This window comes from Notothenia rossii (assembly GCF_949606895.1).
Source record: "Notothenia rossii genome assembly, chromosome: 10".
NCBI lineage: Eukaryota > Metazoa > Chordata > Actinopteri > Perciformes > Nototheniidae > Notothenia > Notothenia rossii.
The window spans coordinates 34,221,591-34,235,832 of NC_136908.1; the positions used below are offsets into that span (position 1 = coordinate 34,221,591).

Consider the following 14,242-nt stretch of genomic DNA (forward strand, 5'->3'; position numbering starts at 1 on the left):
CGAGCATGTGATAATTACTTCCTCCTTTAACAAGGATTTTAAAACAGAAGTCGTTTTATTTAATGGTTTGTAGTTCAATTCCGGAATTTACACTTATGGCAGATATGTTTCTCCTTTAAATAACATCTCTAAATGTCAGGTCATCTGGTGAATGGATGACCTTTAGGAGCTGGTGGCGCTTGTCTTTTAAAACTCATACTCTGGTGCCGTGCGCTCCCTCTGAAGCTGCAAGTAAGATTTAAAACATCTGCAGGGTGGGTTGAGCGACCCCTTCTCCCTGAACGATGTTTGTTGTAACAAATATGCACCATCACAATGAGTGCTCCAAGGCCCTGCATGTATTGCTCCCAACTACATTAGTTTTTAAAAAATTTAACTTTGCTATCGCTCTTTGCCCAGTGTCTTTTTAAAACTTTACATCTTGGACGAAAAACAAATGTTATTTCCACCTTAATCTTCCCTCCTGAGGTAATAACCATGCTACAATGGAGAAATCAATACTTTAGATTGGAATACTATCTTTGGCTTGGTACTAGCTCTACCTTTAACATTTTCCATACAAATAAAGATTTGTCTGCTTTTATAGAGTGGTTACTAAAACCATCCCTTTAAACTGTAGGTCTATACTGTAACAAATTAAATCTTCCCCGAATTCACACATGAATAAAAAACTCTTAAAGAATAATTTGTTCATATGATGAAAAGATTGAATAATATGTTCTACCCTCAGTGTGTTTTTAGGGTTATTTAATAGTTTCCTCTTTCTTTCTTTATAAATTCACCAATTGATTCATTCATGGCTAATAAATATTTTTCTTTACGTATTTCTCGTTGGTGAATAAGTGTGTTTATGTGTAAACTCACTCACTCCCGTTTTCCTTCTCTCCCCCTCTGGTTGTCAAGCCACGACCCCCTCACGTTCCGCCGTACCATGCCAACTCCTCCGTCCTTTCCTCTCCTCCGTCGACCTTCTCCTCAGCCCATCTGCTCTTAGATCCTTCCGCTGTAACTCTTTTGAGTGGCCCAACTGCTTTGCATTTCTTCTCCTCCTTTACAGTCTCTACTGGTTGCATGGAGGGCGTATTCCGCTCTCATGTCCCACACTCTGCTCTTGTGCCCAAATCTTGTGGCTCAGCTTGGAACTTCATGTCCTGTGGGGGACCGATGAGAGTGTGCCTTTTTATGTCACCTGTAGTTCTGGATTCCTCAGGTGGAGATGGTTCAGCTCTGCTTCTCTGTCTGTTCGATGGAGGAGGAGGAGTCTTCCGTGGTGAGGTCTTTTGTCTGCTTGGAAGTTGGGGTCGTAGCGGTCTGACAGGCGGATAGATAGAGAGAGAGAGAGATCTCGGGACGCATTATCTATAGTTAATTCTAACACACTTGAGGTAAAATAAATCCAACCTTTTCCACTCTATTTTCCTAATCATACTATCTATCTTAGTTGTTAAATGTCATCTAAACACAATTCATGTCTACTAATAATTTTACCATATCCCTAAACATTGCTTTCACCCACTGTAACATGTTTACTCCAATTAATTCTTTCAGGAAACCATTTTCTTCTATACATTTAAATACCTACATGTTTCAAGCACCGCATATTTCACACACTATAAAAGAACGTCTCCATATTTTCTCCATCACTTTAAATCTCACTGTTATCTAGAACCGTAGTAACTTTTGTGACTGGACATATCTGCAATGTCGCCACTATCTGCTGGGGAATCTTGTTCATAGAGTTTGTACATACAAAGCTGTACTTGTGGGTTAGTAGCCTGTGTCTAACAATCATTTTCAATAATTGTGCTCAGGTCACCGATCGGTTGTTCATAGCTTAACAGGGGGTGTTTCTGGTACGGACTAAAACATGGATCCAGTGTATTTAGAGATTCCCCTAATCTGTAAATCCCCATCACTTACATATCCCGATCACTTAAACCCATCTCATCATTTGATACAAGAACTGCATATAGGGGGGTGAATCATCTTGATTATAACCGCCTCTTGTTTGGGACCGAGTATTTCTAACTCCTCCTCTTGTTGCTCAGCTGATCTTTTGGCTCTGGGGATAAGTGAAAGTCTGTGAAACACAGCTGGAGTCTTGTTAGTGATGTGGGCATTCTCTATGAGTGAACTAATGGTTCCATGTTTTACTTGATATTGTACTCCCCTTCCAACCAGAAAGGTGCCAAGTGTAATGAGCACAATCAACAATGCTATTCTGACTCTTATCCCTAGGGGACCCCACAATTGGTTTGGCTTTGTTCTTGTCATCATCTCTATTTTATCCCTGGTTGTGTCCGTTACAGAATTTAAATAATGAGTACAAAAATAACATAAAAAATTGGACTCTTTTTCAGATGTAAAACAAAAAATAGGTTTTCACATTAATGTACAATCCATAAAAATCTATAGACAATTTGTCTTTTGAGCTGTTTCTGTCTTTATCTTATTTCTATTTATTGTTTTGTTCCAGCTCTGCCAAATCAGTCCTAACTCCCAATAATGTTCTGGAAGTTGCCAGTGAAGGGTGACAATGTGTGAGGTGGTGTCAATTTGCTCCTTTTTCTTTACCTTTAAACCGGAGCGCGTGTGAAGTTTGTTACAACTTTTCACGCTTCCGTTCACCGGGGATGAGCCCACTGTCTTTTGTGAACTTTCACCCTAACCAAATCACCTGGCCGAACCGGAGTCTCTTCTGGTGTCTCGTCTGGTATCTCTGTAGTTTTCCTAGCCTGCTGTGTAGACAAAACTTGCATAATATTACTCAGAGTTCTGACATATTCATCCACTTGTATTTGTCTAATATCTAAAACTGGACCACTCCCTCCTTGGAGAAGGCCCAAGCTTCGGCATACCTCTTGTTGTTATGAGACCTGTTGTTGACTACATGTTATTATTTATTAACTACAACGTCACTGAAATCAACATATCTGTATAATCATGACACTCCCTCCTTTGAGCATAAAATGCTCAATTAATATTACAATGATTACCCTATTCTGAACAGGACATGTAAAACCCATAACGTTGCATTAAATAAATATAACTTCTCCGTGTACCCACAAGGGGTACAAAAATATCGTATGATTTATGGTTTTCTGATGGTATAAATGCATATTCACAAAAAAAAATCAGCAATTAGCACTTCTAATAGTTTACTTGTTTCAATAATGGCTTTTGTAATGGTATTATGCATCATCGTTGCTGCGAAAAACAATACCCCTGGTGTCGCTAATGCATCTCAATAATTCTAGGATTAGAGGATTGGTTGACACTGCTGAACTAACATATGATAAAATAATATTTCTCCAAACTGGAGGGAAAATATGAACTATACTCACAGAGAGTGACCTGCATGAAGGGCTGGTGCCCCTCACTCAAATGAGATATTGCCTTACGCACTACACTATAAATCAGTAAAGTTACTCAAGAATAACTAAATAAAGACTGATTCTTGAAACTGTTGTAAAAACCCTACAACTTCTTCATCCAAGCTCTTAATCAGTGTTATGTTATTTAATCTGCAGCTCACGCCTTAAAACAGATACTTCAGACCCATTATAAAATTGTGTTTATGAGAAAAATGTAATCTGACTCCATTAATCACATAATTGTTTGATTAAAAACTGTACTTCTGGCTAACAATAAATGAAGTTCCCCTTTAAACACAGCCCCGGTCTTCTGACGGGGTCTATCTATGTACTGGCTGGAAAATGTTGGGCCAGTCTCTGTCGCTCCGTCACTGTTCTCCCGCTAACAGTCACTCTCTAGTTCAGCTGGGTTCTTGTTGACTTCTTCACTGGTTTGAGACAAGCGACCCTATCGGACACCTCCCTTTGTAGCCAGACTTCACCACAGCAGAATCGAGTTTCTGTTTTCAGGTCTGGACAGCTTCACGTCAGGTGTATCGCCGCCCCTTGCATATTTTGGGTGGAAGCCCATCTTCTTGACCTCACTAGTTGTGTGGACACAATAGTTTTCTGTGTGGGGGAACAACATCACTCGTAATGTATTTTCCTTCTCATAATTACAAAAATAGTCTGCTAAATGTTCTACTCTGCTACTTCTAATCTGTGGATGCTCTGTGTAAATGCAATATTCTACTCACTATCTTTTAAATAACATTCAACCTCTCCCTCCTGTGGTGACATATGTGGCTCTATGTAGCTGGATTTCAAAATACTCTAGTGCTGAAGATGCATCACCTGATGGTCTGGTCCTCTAAGCTTCCTCATTGTTGTGGTTGATACCAGGCTGTCTGTGGCATTTGGTTCATGTTTGGAAATCCTGTACGTCTTTGACATCTCTGGGTTGCTTGGTATTTCATATCGTGGTAAATGAGATGTTGTCTCCATTCTTCAATGGGTATAGCGTCTAATGCCACCACATCTCCCAGGCTTGCCTGCACTGATTGGGGAAGGGCGTTAATGACCGCGTTCTTCCACAGCATTACGACAGACGGTGAAACGTCATGTCGTTCTCCAGTGCAGTCCTCCCACACTCCTTCACATCTCTTCAGGAAGGCATACATGTCTTCCCCCGGTTCTTTTCTCAGGCTGTTGAGGGCATGTAAACTCCGTGTTGTTGGGTAGATTTGACGAATGGCAGCCCAATACCTCGACCTGACTTTGTTGAAGAAAATGTAATCTGGAGAGTTGGTGCATTTGGCCTTGGAATCCACTGCTCTTGCCTCTAGTCTTCCTTCTATCCGTCCAAGCAGTGCCCTCATGTCTCCCAAGCACAGGTGGTCTTGGACTGTGTATTTCTCCAGATCATTCACCCACTTCTGACCTCCTTGTTTAAGTGGAGGTAGTTTTGCCGCTAATGCTTCCATGTCTCTGTGAGTCCATGATTGGTATTTCAATCCTCCTTCTCCAGCCGCTATCACCGGTAGCATGAGTGTTGAGCAGTTCTTGAGTCTTCCAGCTTCAGTTACGGTTGTGGTGTCTGGAGAACCTTCGCCTTCTCTTCTCTTGAGTTGTGCTTCCATACGTTTGCTGAGTTCTTCCATCTTTCTGTTGAGCTCCTCTTCCATTCTTATGCCTAGTTCTTCCAATCTTCTGTTGAGCTCACCAGATACACTGTAAAAACGATAACTAGCAATTGTTGATCTCATTACAATTTTGAAATTAAACTGACTCAGAAATATGGCTTTGCAATAAGTAATCTATAAACTCTTGTCTGCCCAGCAAATTTTTCCCATTGTTGACTTAACTACTATTTTTAAGTCAGCTCAACAAGAAATTGTAAATCTATAAGCAGATTTTTGAGTTGAGTTGGGCCAACTCCGTCATTTGCTCTTTTGCGCATGCGCACACAAGCCTGGACCAGTTTGAACCGCGCTTTGCTGAAGGTGTGCCCGTCCGACATTTTGTGGAGCAGAAACCGCGTGGTGGGAGCTGGCCAAACTTTCGCTCCAGCAGGTAAGATAAGCGTGTTTTTACTTCCATCACGCTGAATTAGTGCATGGTTGACTTTGTTTTTACTGTAGGGTCATTGTCTGTTGTTGTTGGTAACTTTTTCGCATGCGCCTCGTCGTCATGCAGACGCTTTCACATGGGGTAGCTATGCAGCTATGCAGCTATGTAGCTATGCAGGCATGTGGGCTGTCATTTCAGTGGTGTAAGTAATTCGGGAACTATATTCATTATGAAAAGCCAACGTTGTGCATTTTTTATCCGGTGCAACACTGGGTAAGTTAAACAAGGCGGCAAACGATGGTGTTCGTTTATCGCGACCTCTCCGCGGCGCCGCCATTACTTGTTGTTTTATTTTCTGCTGTAGCGCTGTTATTTCGTCACTTTTTAAAGTTTTAATAATTTTTCATGCGAGAAAGTAAGGGTTTAGATCCCCATTGTGCGGTTAGTTTGTCTAAATGACGGCTGTTTAGAAGTTTGCTCCGAAGTTGAGAACCTCCACGTTGTGGCAAGGCCCCCCCGAGGTGGGGGACCTCGCAGAGGCAGCAAGCCGCCTGGAGAGCTCCGTTGGCCGGCCGAACTACGTAGTTCTGCCGGGGTGGTAACGGTCGTTAATTAACTCATCCGCAGGTTTTTAGAGGTTTGTCGCCGGGTTGCTCGATTCTTTTTTAGGAGATAGGCTGTTGGTCTCACTGGTGTAATCTAACAATTGGGCAGCTGCATTAGTTTGAATCAAGAGTAAGTTAAAGCTGTGTGAAGGAGGAGAGGAGCAGCGCTGTACAGAAATCACCACATTTACATCAATAATGTTTTACAATGTACCGATCAGAATGCATTATTTTAAATGTTGTTTTATTTTATGAAGTTATAACATGGTTATGGTTGGTGTTTTTAAAAACAAATGTTTGAATTCATGTTTGCATTTTTGTTGCTTGTCATAGGCCTAGTTATAATTTAAAATCAAATTTACATTTTAAAATTAATTTACAGATTATATTCATGAATGAAAGACAATTCCCAATAGACTTTTTTCTTGTCTCTATTTTTGGCTTGTTGATGTAGGCTATTGAGCTCCTGCAACAAGGGATTCCTTCTGTGTTATGTATGGTTGTTTTATTTATTTTTTTATATAACGGCTGTTGCAGTTGGCTTTCAGACCAGTACAGCTTGGTGTTATTACAATAATTATTATCAGACTAACTTTTAAGTTTTTCATATCAGTATTCTATCTTAAATTACGTGTAGAGGCTGTTGTGAAAATGCTATTCATGCTATTTGTGTCTCTTGTGTTTCAGTGGTGGATTCCATGCAGTGCCGGCTTTGTAAATTCTCCAGCTCCAGTCAAGTGACCCTCTTGAAACATCTTCGCCTTCGCCACGGTCAAGGTGCACACTGGCCTTGCACACACACCAACTGTGTTTGTGTATTTAAAACACTTGGTTCATTGAGATCACACCTCTCGAGATCACACGCGTCAGTGAAAATCCAGGAGTGTGTAACATTTCACTGCGAGTTGTGTGATTTTAAAGAGATTTGCAGTGAAAAAACGTTTTGGAACCATCTCGGACATCATTTAAAGAACAGAGAAACTGTACAATGTCCCTTTCTAAGGTGTACCTTTAAAACAAACACTCGCCCAACCTTCAGTTCTCACAAAAGTCGAAACCATAAAAACTGGACACTTAAGGATTTCCGAACAATACAAAGAACTGTTACTGAAGATGAGATAATTGATGGTGAACAAGCTGATAGTGAAGCAGGGACATCAGCTCATGATGTTGTGGGACTAAATGAGGTTGTAGATACTGTGGAGGATGTAGATAGTGAGACACTTGAGCACAAATTAGCCTCTCTCTTTTTGTCTATGCAAACTGTGTTGCACGTTTCTCGAAGTGCAACACAAAAGATTGTAGAACATTTGCATAACCTGCTGTCTTTCTCTAACACTCAAACTTTCAACAGTGTCAAAGAGATCCTTTCTAAACATAAAATTGAAGTAAATGATTGTGTTTTGCAAGAAATTTCAAGTGCTATAGCTCAAACTAATCCACTCCTTTTAACAATATCAGAGAAAGGTTCCCTATCTACAGATCACAGAAGGAATATATACTTCAAAGGGCACTTTCCTGTTATCGAACCCACAGAATATCTGTACAACGCAGCCCATAAAAACTATTTTGTATATATATCTGTCACTAAGGTACTTGAGACTTTACTTGGGTGTACAGATTTTTTTGACAAAATTGTATTTAATCAAGAAGCTTTATCTGGGCACTTTAAGTCTTTTCAGGACGGCAAGTATTACAAGGAGAATAAGCTACTGGGAGAACAAAACACTTGTATCAGTTTGGGATTATACATTGATGAATTTGAAGTGTGTAATCCATTGGGGACCTCTAGAAAAGTTCATAAGATTACGGCAGTATATTGGGTGGTTCTAAATTTACCAGCCAGGTTCAGATCGAGTCTCACTTCAATTCAGTTGGCTGTCTTGGGTAAAAGTGTAGACATAAAAAAAATATGGTTATGAAAAGTTTCTTGAGCCATTGCTTAAAGATATAAAGTGCCTAGAACAAGAGGGAATTTTTGTTGAAGTTGTGGGCCAGTTTGTTAAAAGCACTGTGTATTGTGTATGTGCTGACAACCTCGGTGCGCATGGTCTTGCTGGCTTTTCTGAAAGTTTTAATGTTGAAAATTTCTGTCGGTTTTGTTTGATTAGTCGGGGCCAAATTGCAACCACTGAGGTTAATGATTTTCAATTGAGAAGTGTTGATCAGCATAACTTGTTTCTGGAAGAGCTTAAGCAGGGGGGCAACCTCAAAAGTGTTAAGGGGGTCAAAAGTGAATGTGTACTGGGCAAACATCTCTTGTTTTTTCACCCAATAACTGGATTTCCTCCAGATCTGTTGCATGATCTTTTGGAAGGGGTCATCCCTGTGGAATTATCCTTATGTTTGAAAAATCTGATTTCAAAACGCTTTATTACATTTGATGAGTTAAATGACTGCATAACATCATTTCCCTACAAGTATGAAGACAAAGTAAACAAGCCCCACAAAATTCCAAAAGCAAGCTTTGAAAAGGGGACAGTGGGGGGAAACGGGCATGAAAACTGGACACTGCTTCGTTTACTTCCTTTTGTGATTGGACGCAAGATACCAGAACAGGAGCCAGCTTGGGTGATTTTAATGGACCTCAAGGAAATTCTTGACATTGTTGTGTCAAGTAGGCTTTCTGAAGAAGCACTGTGTTATTTATCTTATAAACTACTCGATCATCGCAAGTTGCTCACCAGTACCTTTCCAGAGTTCAGACTGAGGCCGAAACATCATTTTATCGACCACTACCCGCAACTTATTCGCTGCTATGGGCCTTTGATTGAATTATGGACAATGCGATATGAGGCTAAGCATAGCTACTTTAAAAAGGTTGTCCATGACACTCGCAACTGGAAAGATGTGCTGCTCACTCTGTCCACGAAACATCAGCAAATGATAGCCTACCACCTGGACAGTGGGATCCTTTTCAAGCCAAAACTGTATGTTGAAAATGTGAAGGTGGTCAGGGTTTCAGAATTGGATCCATCTCTCAAGTATGAAATACAGAAGAAGTACCCACATCTAGACAGTGTGTCCCTGTCTAAAACGGTTCACCTGGATGGGACACAGTATGCGGCAGGCATGATTTTGTCTTCTGGGCAGTGCAGTGGCCTCCCTGAGTTCCATAAGATTGCAAACATTCTTGTCAATGCAGAGGAGGTGGCATTCATTTGTAAAAAACTTTCTTCTTGGTACATGGAACATTACAGGTCCTATGAACTTGTTGAAAACACCTGTGCAGACCTTCTTGTCCTGGATCCAGATGTGCTGACGGATTACCATCCTCTAGCAGCGTACACATTTGGTGGGAAGCTTATGGTGACTCCGAGGACATTCCTTCTCCATTAACCTCCTGAGACCGAGCGTTTTTTCTGGTGTGCATTTTTTTTATTTCTCCTTGCTATCTGGGATAAGTAGGACCTAATAAGTACAATACCTAAAGTTTGTCTTTGTACAGGAAGTAGTTTTTGCAAAAAATGATGTCCTCATATGAGGACACTGGGATTATCTCAACATAAAAAAAAACTGTATTTGCTGTTTGGGACCAGAAGGGCCCAATTTGTGTAAATTCAAATTTTCAGCTTTCTACAACATTGGTGTAATCTGTCTTCTAATTAGGTTTGACTAATCATTTTCTCCCACTTTTCTCTCTCCCCTCTTTTCAGACTATGTTACTTCGGGTCGTTCTTTCCTCCAGAGATGCCCGGCGAATCCAGCTTCCAGAAGTCCCAACATCTGTGGAGGGCCTGATTAATATGCTTAAAGAGAGACTCAATCTTCAAGAAGATTTCTCACTACAGTTTGAGGATCCGGAGTTTGGAAATGCACTCTGCAACTTAACAGAGATGTCAGAATTACCAGCTGTGCGTGCAGTCTTGCATGTCATGTGGAACTGTGATTTGTCTCCACTTAACCAATCCACTAGTTCAGTCTCCTCTCAGGACACAATCAGTGTTCACTCTGAGGATTTCAGGCCTAGTTGGACCGATTCTATCCAGACCACATTAAGGCAAGTCGCAGAGTGGCCATCTCCATTCCCAATCCCCAAGTTTGCATATGATGTGGAGCTGAAATTGTCTAAGGCCAATGACACACATGAAAAGACAAAGAAGGGCGTTGAAGTGACAAGAGACATGAAGATGGAGATATTGGATAAAATTGCACAAGCAATTTTTGAAATCAAAAGCTACCCTGAGAAAGATGAGCTTGAGTCAGTTGCCGCTGCGCTCATTCAGAAGTATCCATGTCTGAAAGAGCCATTTGGCGTCACAGGCTACGAGGGATGGAGAACAAGTATCAAGTACAAACTTGGAAACTACAGGTCAAAGCTTCGCCAGGCAGGATGCAATGAGGTAAAATGTAAACAAGAAAAGAAAAGGTGGAGGGGAAGATGACAGTCCATTTACCCTGAAAAAGCCCAAACGTGGAGAGGTCAATCATGTGCCAGATTACCCACAACACCATGATGATTCTACCCTTGAAGAGGAAAGAGTATCTCTGGTCGATGAAATGAAGAAGAAGAACAGGAACACAACATTGATAGAACAGAAGATGGAGCTGACGTTTTCCCTCAGGCGAAGGGAGGTGGTAGAGTGTCAGCCGATGGTATCTGAGATCCAGGAAAGGTGGCCTGCTCTGTTTTCTTGTGAAGAGGTAAGGATCTATTCTTTTTTATTTCTACTGTTCAGACAAGCGAGTAAAAGAAGATGTTATGTTGACATTTTCTACTGAGACTTCATTCTTCCTCAGAAGCGTCATCCAACGTGCTGCTGACGTGTCATTTACCAGCTGGTCTGCCGAGTTGGCCACGCACCTTCCATCCTGGGTGGTCTCTGGAGGAAGGAATCCCAGGTATGACATACCTGGGATTCCCTCCTTCAGAGACCAGAGGCCAGCTGATGAATGACACATCAGCAGAACGTTGGATGACACCTCTGATGAAGACGACGACGTCTCAGTTGAAACTGTCATGGTAACATCCTTTTTTACTTGCTTGTCTAAACAGTAGAAATAAATTGCAATAATAACAAGAAGACAAAAGTAAAATGTTTAATCAGGTAAGAATGTGTGTTTTTTTTTTATGTCTTCCAAGGAGTAATTCACTTTCTGCAATTTATGGATGTGGCATAGTCACCCTTTTTATTTAATTTTTAATCCTCAAAATCCATGGTTAAAAATGAGGTTCTTTATTTCCTGTGGTGCATTTTAGTATGTAATCCACTTTTTCACAGGTCACAGAAAAATGGTCAGATATTTAACATGGTGCAGACTCATAACAAGTTACCCAGGAACTTCCTGTAAGAAATTCTGACATTATGGTTTGAAAATTGATAATATTTTTTTGGTTTTCTTGTTAAGATATCTAAGGAATTTCATCGTATCACGAGCAAAGACCTCCTGGGGACTTTCAATGCATCCCTTGACAAGTTTGGGCCTGGCCTGCTGAAAATCTACAGGTCTAAGAAAGGAGCTTTTGGTCAGGAGATGGAGGACCTCCTTGATCAACTTGATGATCAGGTCAGTGAACTGCTCTTTTGCCTGGCAGTTTTAGAAGAGCATGAATATACTTATTAGGAATGACAACATTACAGTACTATACTAATTGAACTACTTATGTTTTCCACTTTTAGACATCCGACATTGTGTCCCACCGGAAAACAGCAGCACTGAGAGGCCTGCCTATCTACCTCCGCGAAGATGCAACCACGTTTTTCCTGAAGTGCTTGGTAAGTAAAAGTAACTGCAGGAAAGACAAATAATTCAGGTCATGCAGCTAATTACTTATTCTCACAAGATGTTTTTAAGGAGTAGTTAATCCAAAATGTAAGTACACCTCCCCAGGGCAGTTTATCAGTCCAGATGATTTTGGGGTGAGGGTTGGACTTTTCCACTTCAGATCCCTTTTTTTCTGCTGAGGGGAACAGTTGGTCATTTTGGGTGGTGTTTCAGCACAAGGTTGGTGGGTTACATTGATTAAAGAAAGAGATTTATTTTTTCTGGTTAATACCTCCACAAGTTAAATGGCAAATTAGTATAGCGTGGTACTAAATAATTAATTTCATCAGTATAAATGTATTTAGTCTGAATGTTTTTTTATCTTTTTTAATCTTTCTTAAACAAATCATTAATTTGAAAGCTGAGAGACAAAATTTGAAAGATGATCCTCTAAGAGTAAGGCTTTTTTTGGCTGTCATTTTTGTTTGTTTTAAAAGCAGAACCATTGTTACAATGGGCTCTTTGCACAGCTTCACTACTTCCTTTACACCAACTTGTTTACTTCATGTAAATCACCCTCCTTAAACTACTAAATCTATTCTTGGCTTTAGCAGTTTTCATTGGCTGTCAGATTTCAGTTTATAGCTGCCCATGTTCTTCTGCCTTTTTTTTTAACATTTCAACTTCTTTTAGCCGTTATGAAGCCAATCATCTCTGCTTACAAGTTATACTTTTCAGCTTTAGCATTAACCTTTTCAGAATTCACACATATTTTTTTTTTCATAAAATGACTCTTTCTACTGTCTTACTTTTTCTAAGCTCTTAATAATGTACCTGTTCTCCTTCCTCAGGACACCGACATTTTGGCACCAGTGCAAGGTGCATCTGTTGCCATCCTCTCTGTGCTACATGATGAAGCCGACAACACTGTGCGAGACCAGGCGGTTGTGTTGGAAGGGGACATTGTGCTTCATAATATTCCAAACCTCTCTACTGCCATGGCATACCTCTTCGGCCTCCTGTATGCCCTCAACATTGATTTTCCAAAACAGATGAGGTACTCCTTTGAGGCAATTCAGACCATCTTTTTTTCGCTCGGTGGCTCTCGATGCTCACAGCGCACAAGGTCACTGAAAGCGAAGCTTGTACTGTGACTGTTATTGAAGTTTAAGTGCATTGTTGTTACACTCATGTAAAACAAAACAAAGTTCATATGCTTCACCTCTGGATTATATAATAATTCAGCAGTTGCCAAAGGGTGTCTAGTGTTTCAACTGTTAAATTCATTATTGTTAAGTAAAGCTTGAATGTGTATATGCAAAAAACAAGAAAAATGGCTGTTCACATGTAAAGTCAACAAATGGCACAAAGTAATTCAGTGTTAATGTGTAAATTCAGAAGCCGCCAACCATGAGGGGGGGTGGAGGGTAATCATTATATACAGTACGTGTTCAGTAAGACTAGCATTGATTTAAAATACTCAGCATTGAGGAAGATTCACCCCAAATGTTACTAGACTATAGAACAGTATGCACGTTTCATAATCTGCAACAAACAAGTTAATGTCTTTGACCTCTGGAATATATAATCATTTGGCAGTTGCCAAGGGGTGCATATAGTGTTTCAACTGTTAAATACATTACAGTTTAAGTAATCTTTAAGCTTGGATGTGTATATGCAAAAAAAAAGTAACCAAATGGCTAGAATGGCTGTTCACATGTAAACATTTACATTTCAGTTCAGTGTCAATTTCAAATTCTCAGCATGGAGGAAGATTCACTCCAAATGTTAATATTAGACTAATAGAACAGTATGTATATTGTTTTTTTACACATGCATTAATGATGGTTTTACTGTTGTTCACTGGTAAACTGAATAAAAAAAATCTTGACAACATTCAGCTGTAGTGTGTATTATTAATTATCCATATATTGAGCAGTTTTGAATGTAAAATTATAGCCAAAATAAATTGTATTATTTATTCAACAAGAATATTTGTGTTAGGTGAATCAAGGAATGAATGCCATTGGAGGAATAATTGTGTATTTATACAACAAGAATATTTATATTTAAAGAAAGTAGAAATACATGACATTGATGGGAAAAATTGTTTATTAATTCAACACAAAAATCTGTGTTTGGTGAAGGTAGAAATACATCGCATTCAAGCAAGAAATTCTTAATTAGTCTCACAGTATTATCCTCATAAAGTGAACAAAAAGATCCAAGTTGGCAGAACTCTTGGCAAAACTTAAAAACCTTAGTTAAGTCAACAACAGCTGGCAAAAGTTGAGAAAACTCAAAAATCTCTTGCATCATGTTGCCTTGATATTTTAAGTTTTCTCAACTTTTTCTTTTTTACAGTGTAGGAGTCTTACCTCATACTCAAAGTCTTTGACACGTGTAGCTGTGGGGAGACTGTCCAACTCCAATACTCCTCCTAAAACACCTAGAGTTGGAGCTTGTATTGGGGGTTGAAAGAAACTGTATTCTTCTGTCATGTAGGGA

The 14,242-nt window shown here is 39.9% G+C and overlaps 1 protein-coding gene across 3 annotated transcripts; it reads left to right on the forward strand.

Annotated features, from left to right (window-relative positions):
* The first annotated feature begins 5,104 nt into the window (after positions 1–5,104).
* On the forward strand, positions 5,105–13,630 carry LOC307022143 (uncharacterized protein). Of its 3 annotated transcripts, XR_013803312.1 has the most exons (7): positions 5,105–5,625; positions 6,716–6,805; positions 9,229–9,393; positions 9,685–10,672; positions 11,378–11,536; positions 11,650–11,745; positions 12,586–13,630. XR_013803312.1 is itself a non-coding variant. In XM_079654756.1 (6 exons), exons 3-6 carry the CDS (start codon positions 10,529–10,531, stop codon positions 12,886–12,888), a joined length of 702 nt encoding a protein of 233 aa, XP_079510882.1. In that variant the 5' UTR covers positions 5,122–6,805; positions 9,229–9,393; positions 9,685–10,528; the 3' UTR covers positions 12,889–13,630. The 3 variants fall into 3 exon arrangements, 1 of the variants encoding a protein (XP_079510882.1); XM_079654756.1 differs by having other exon boundaries at positions 5,122–6,805; XR_013803313.1 differs by lacking the exon at positions 9,229–9,393 and having other exon boundaries at positions 5,110–6,805.
* Positions 13,631–14,242: the final 612 nt, after the last annotated feature.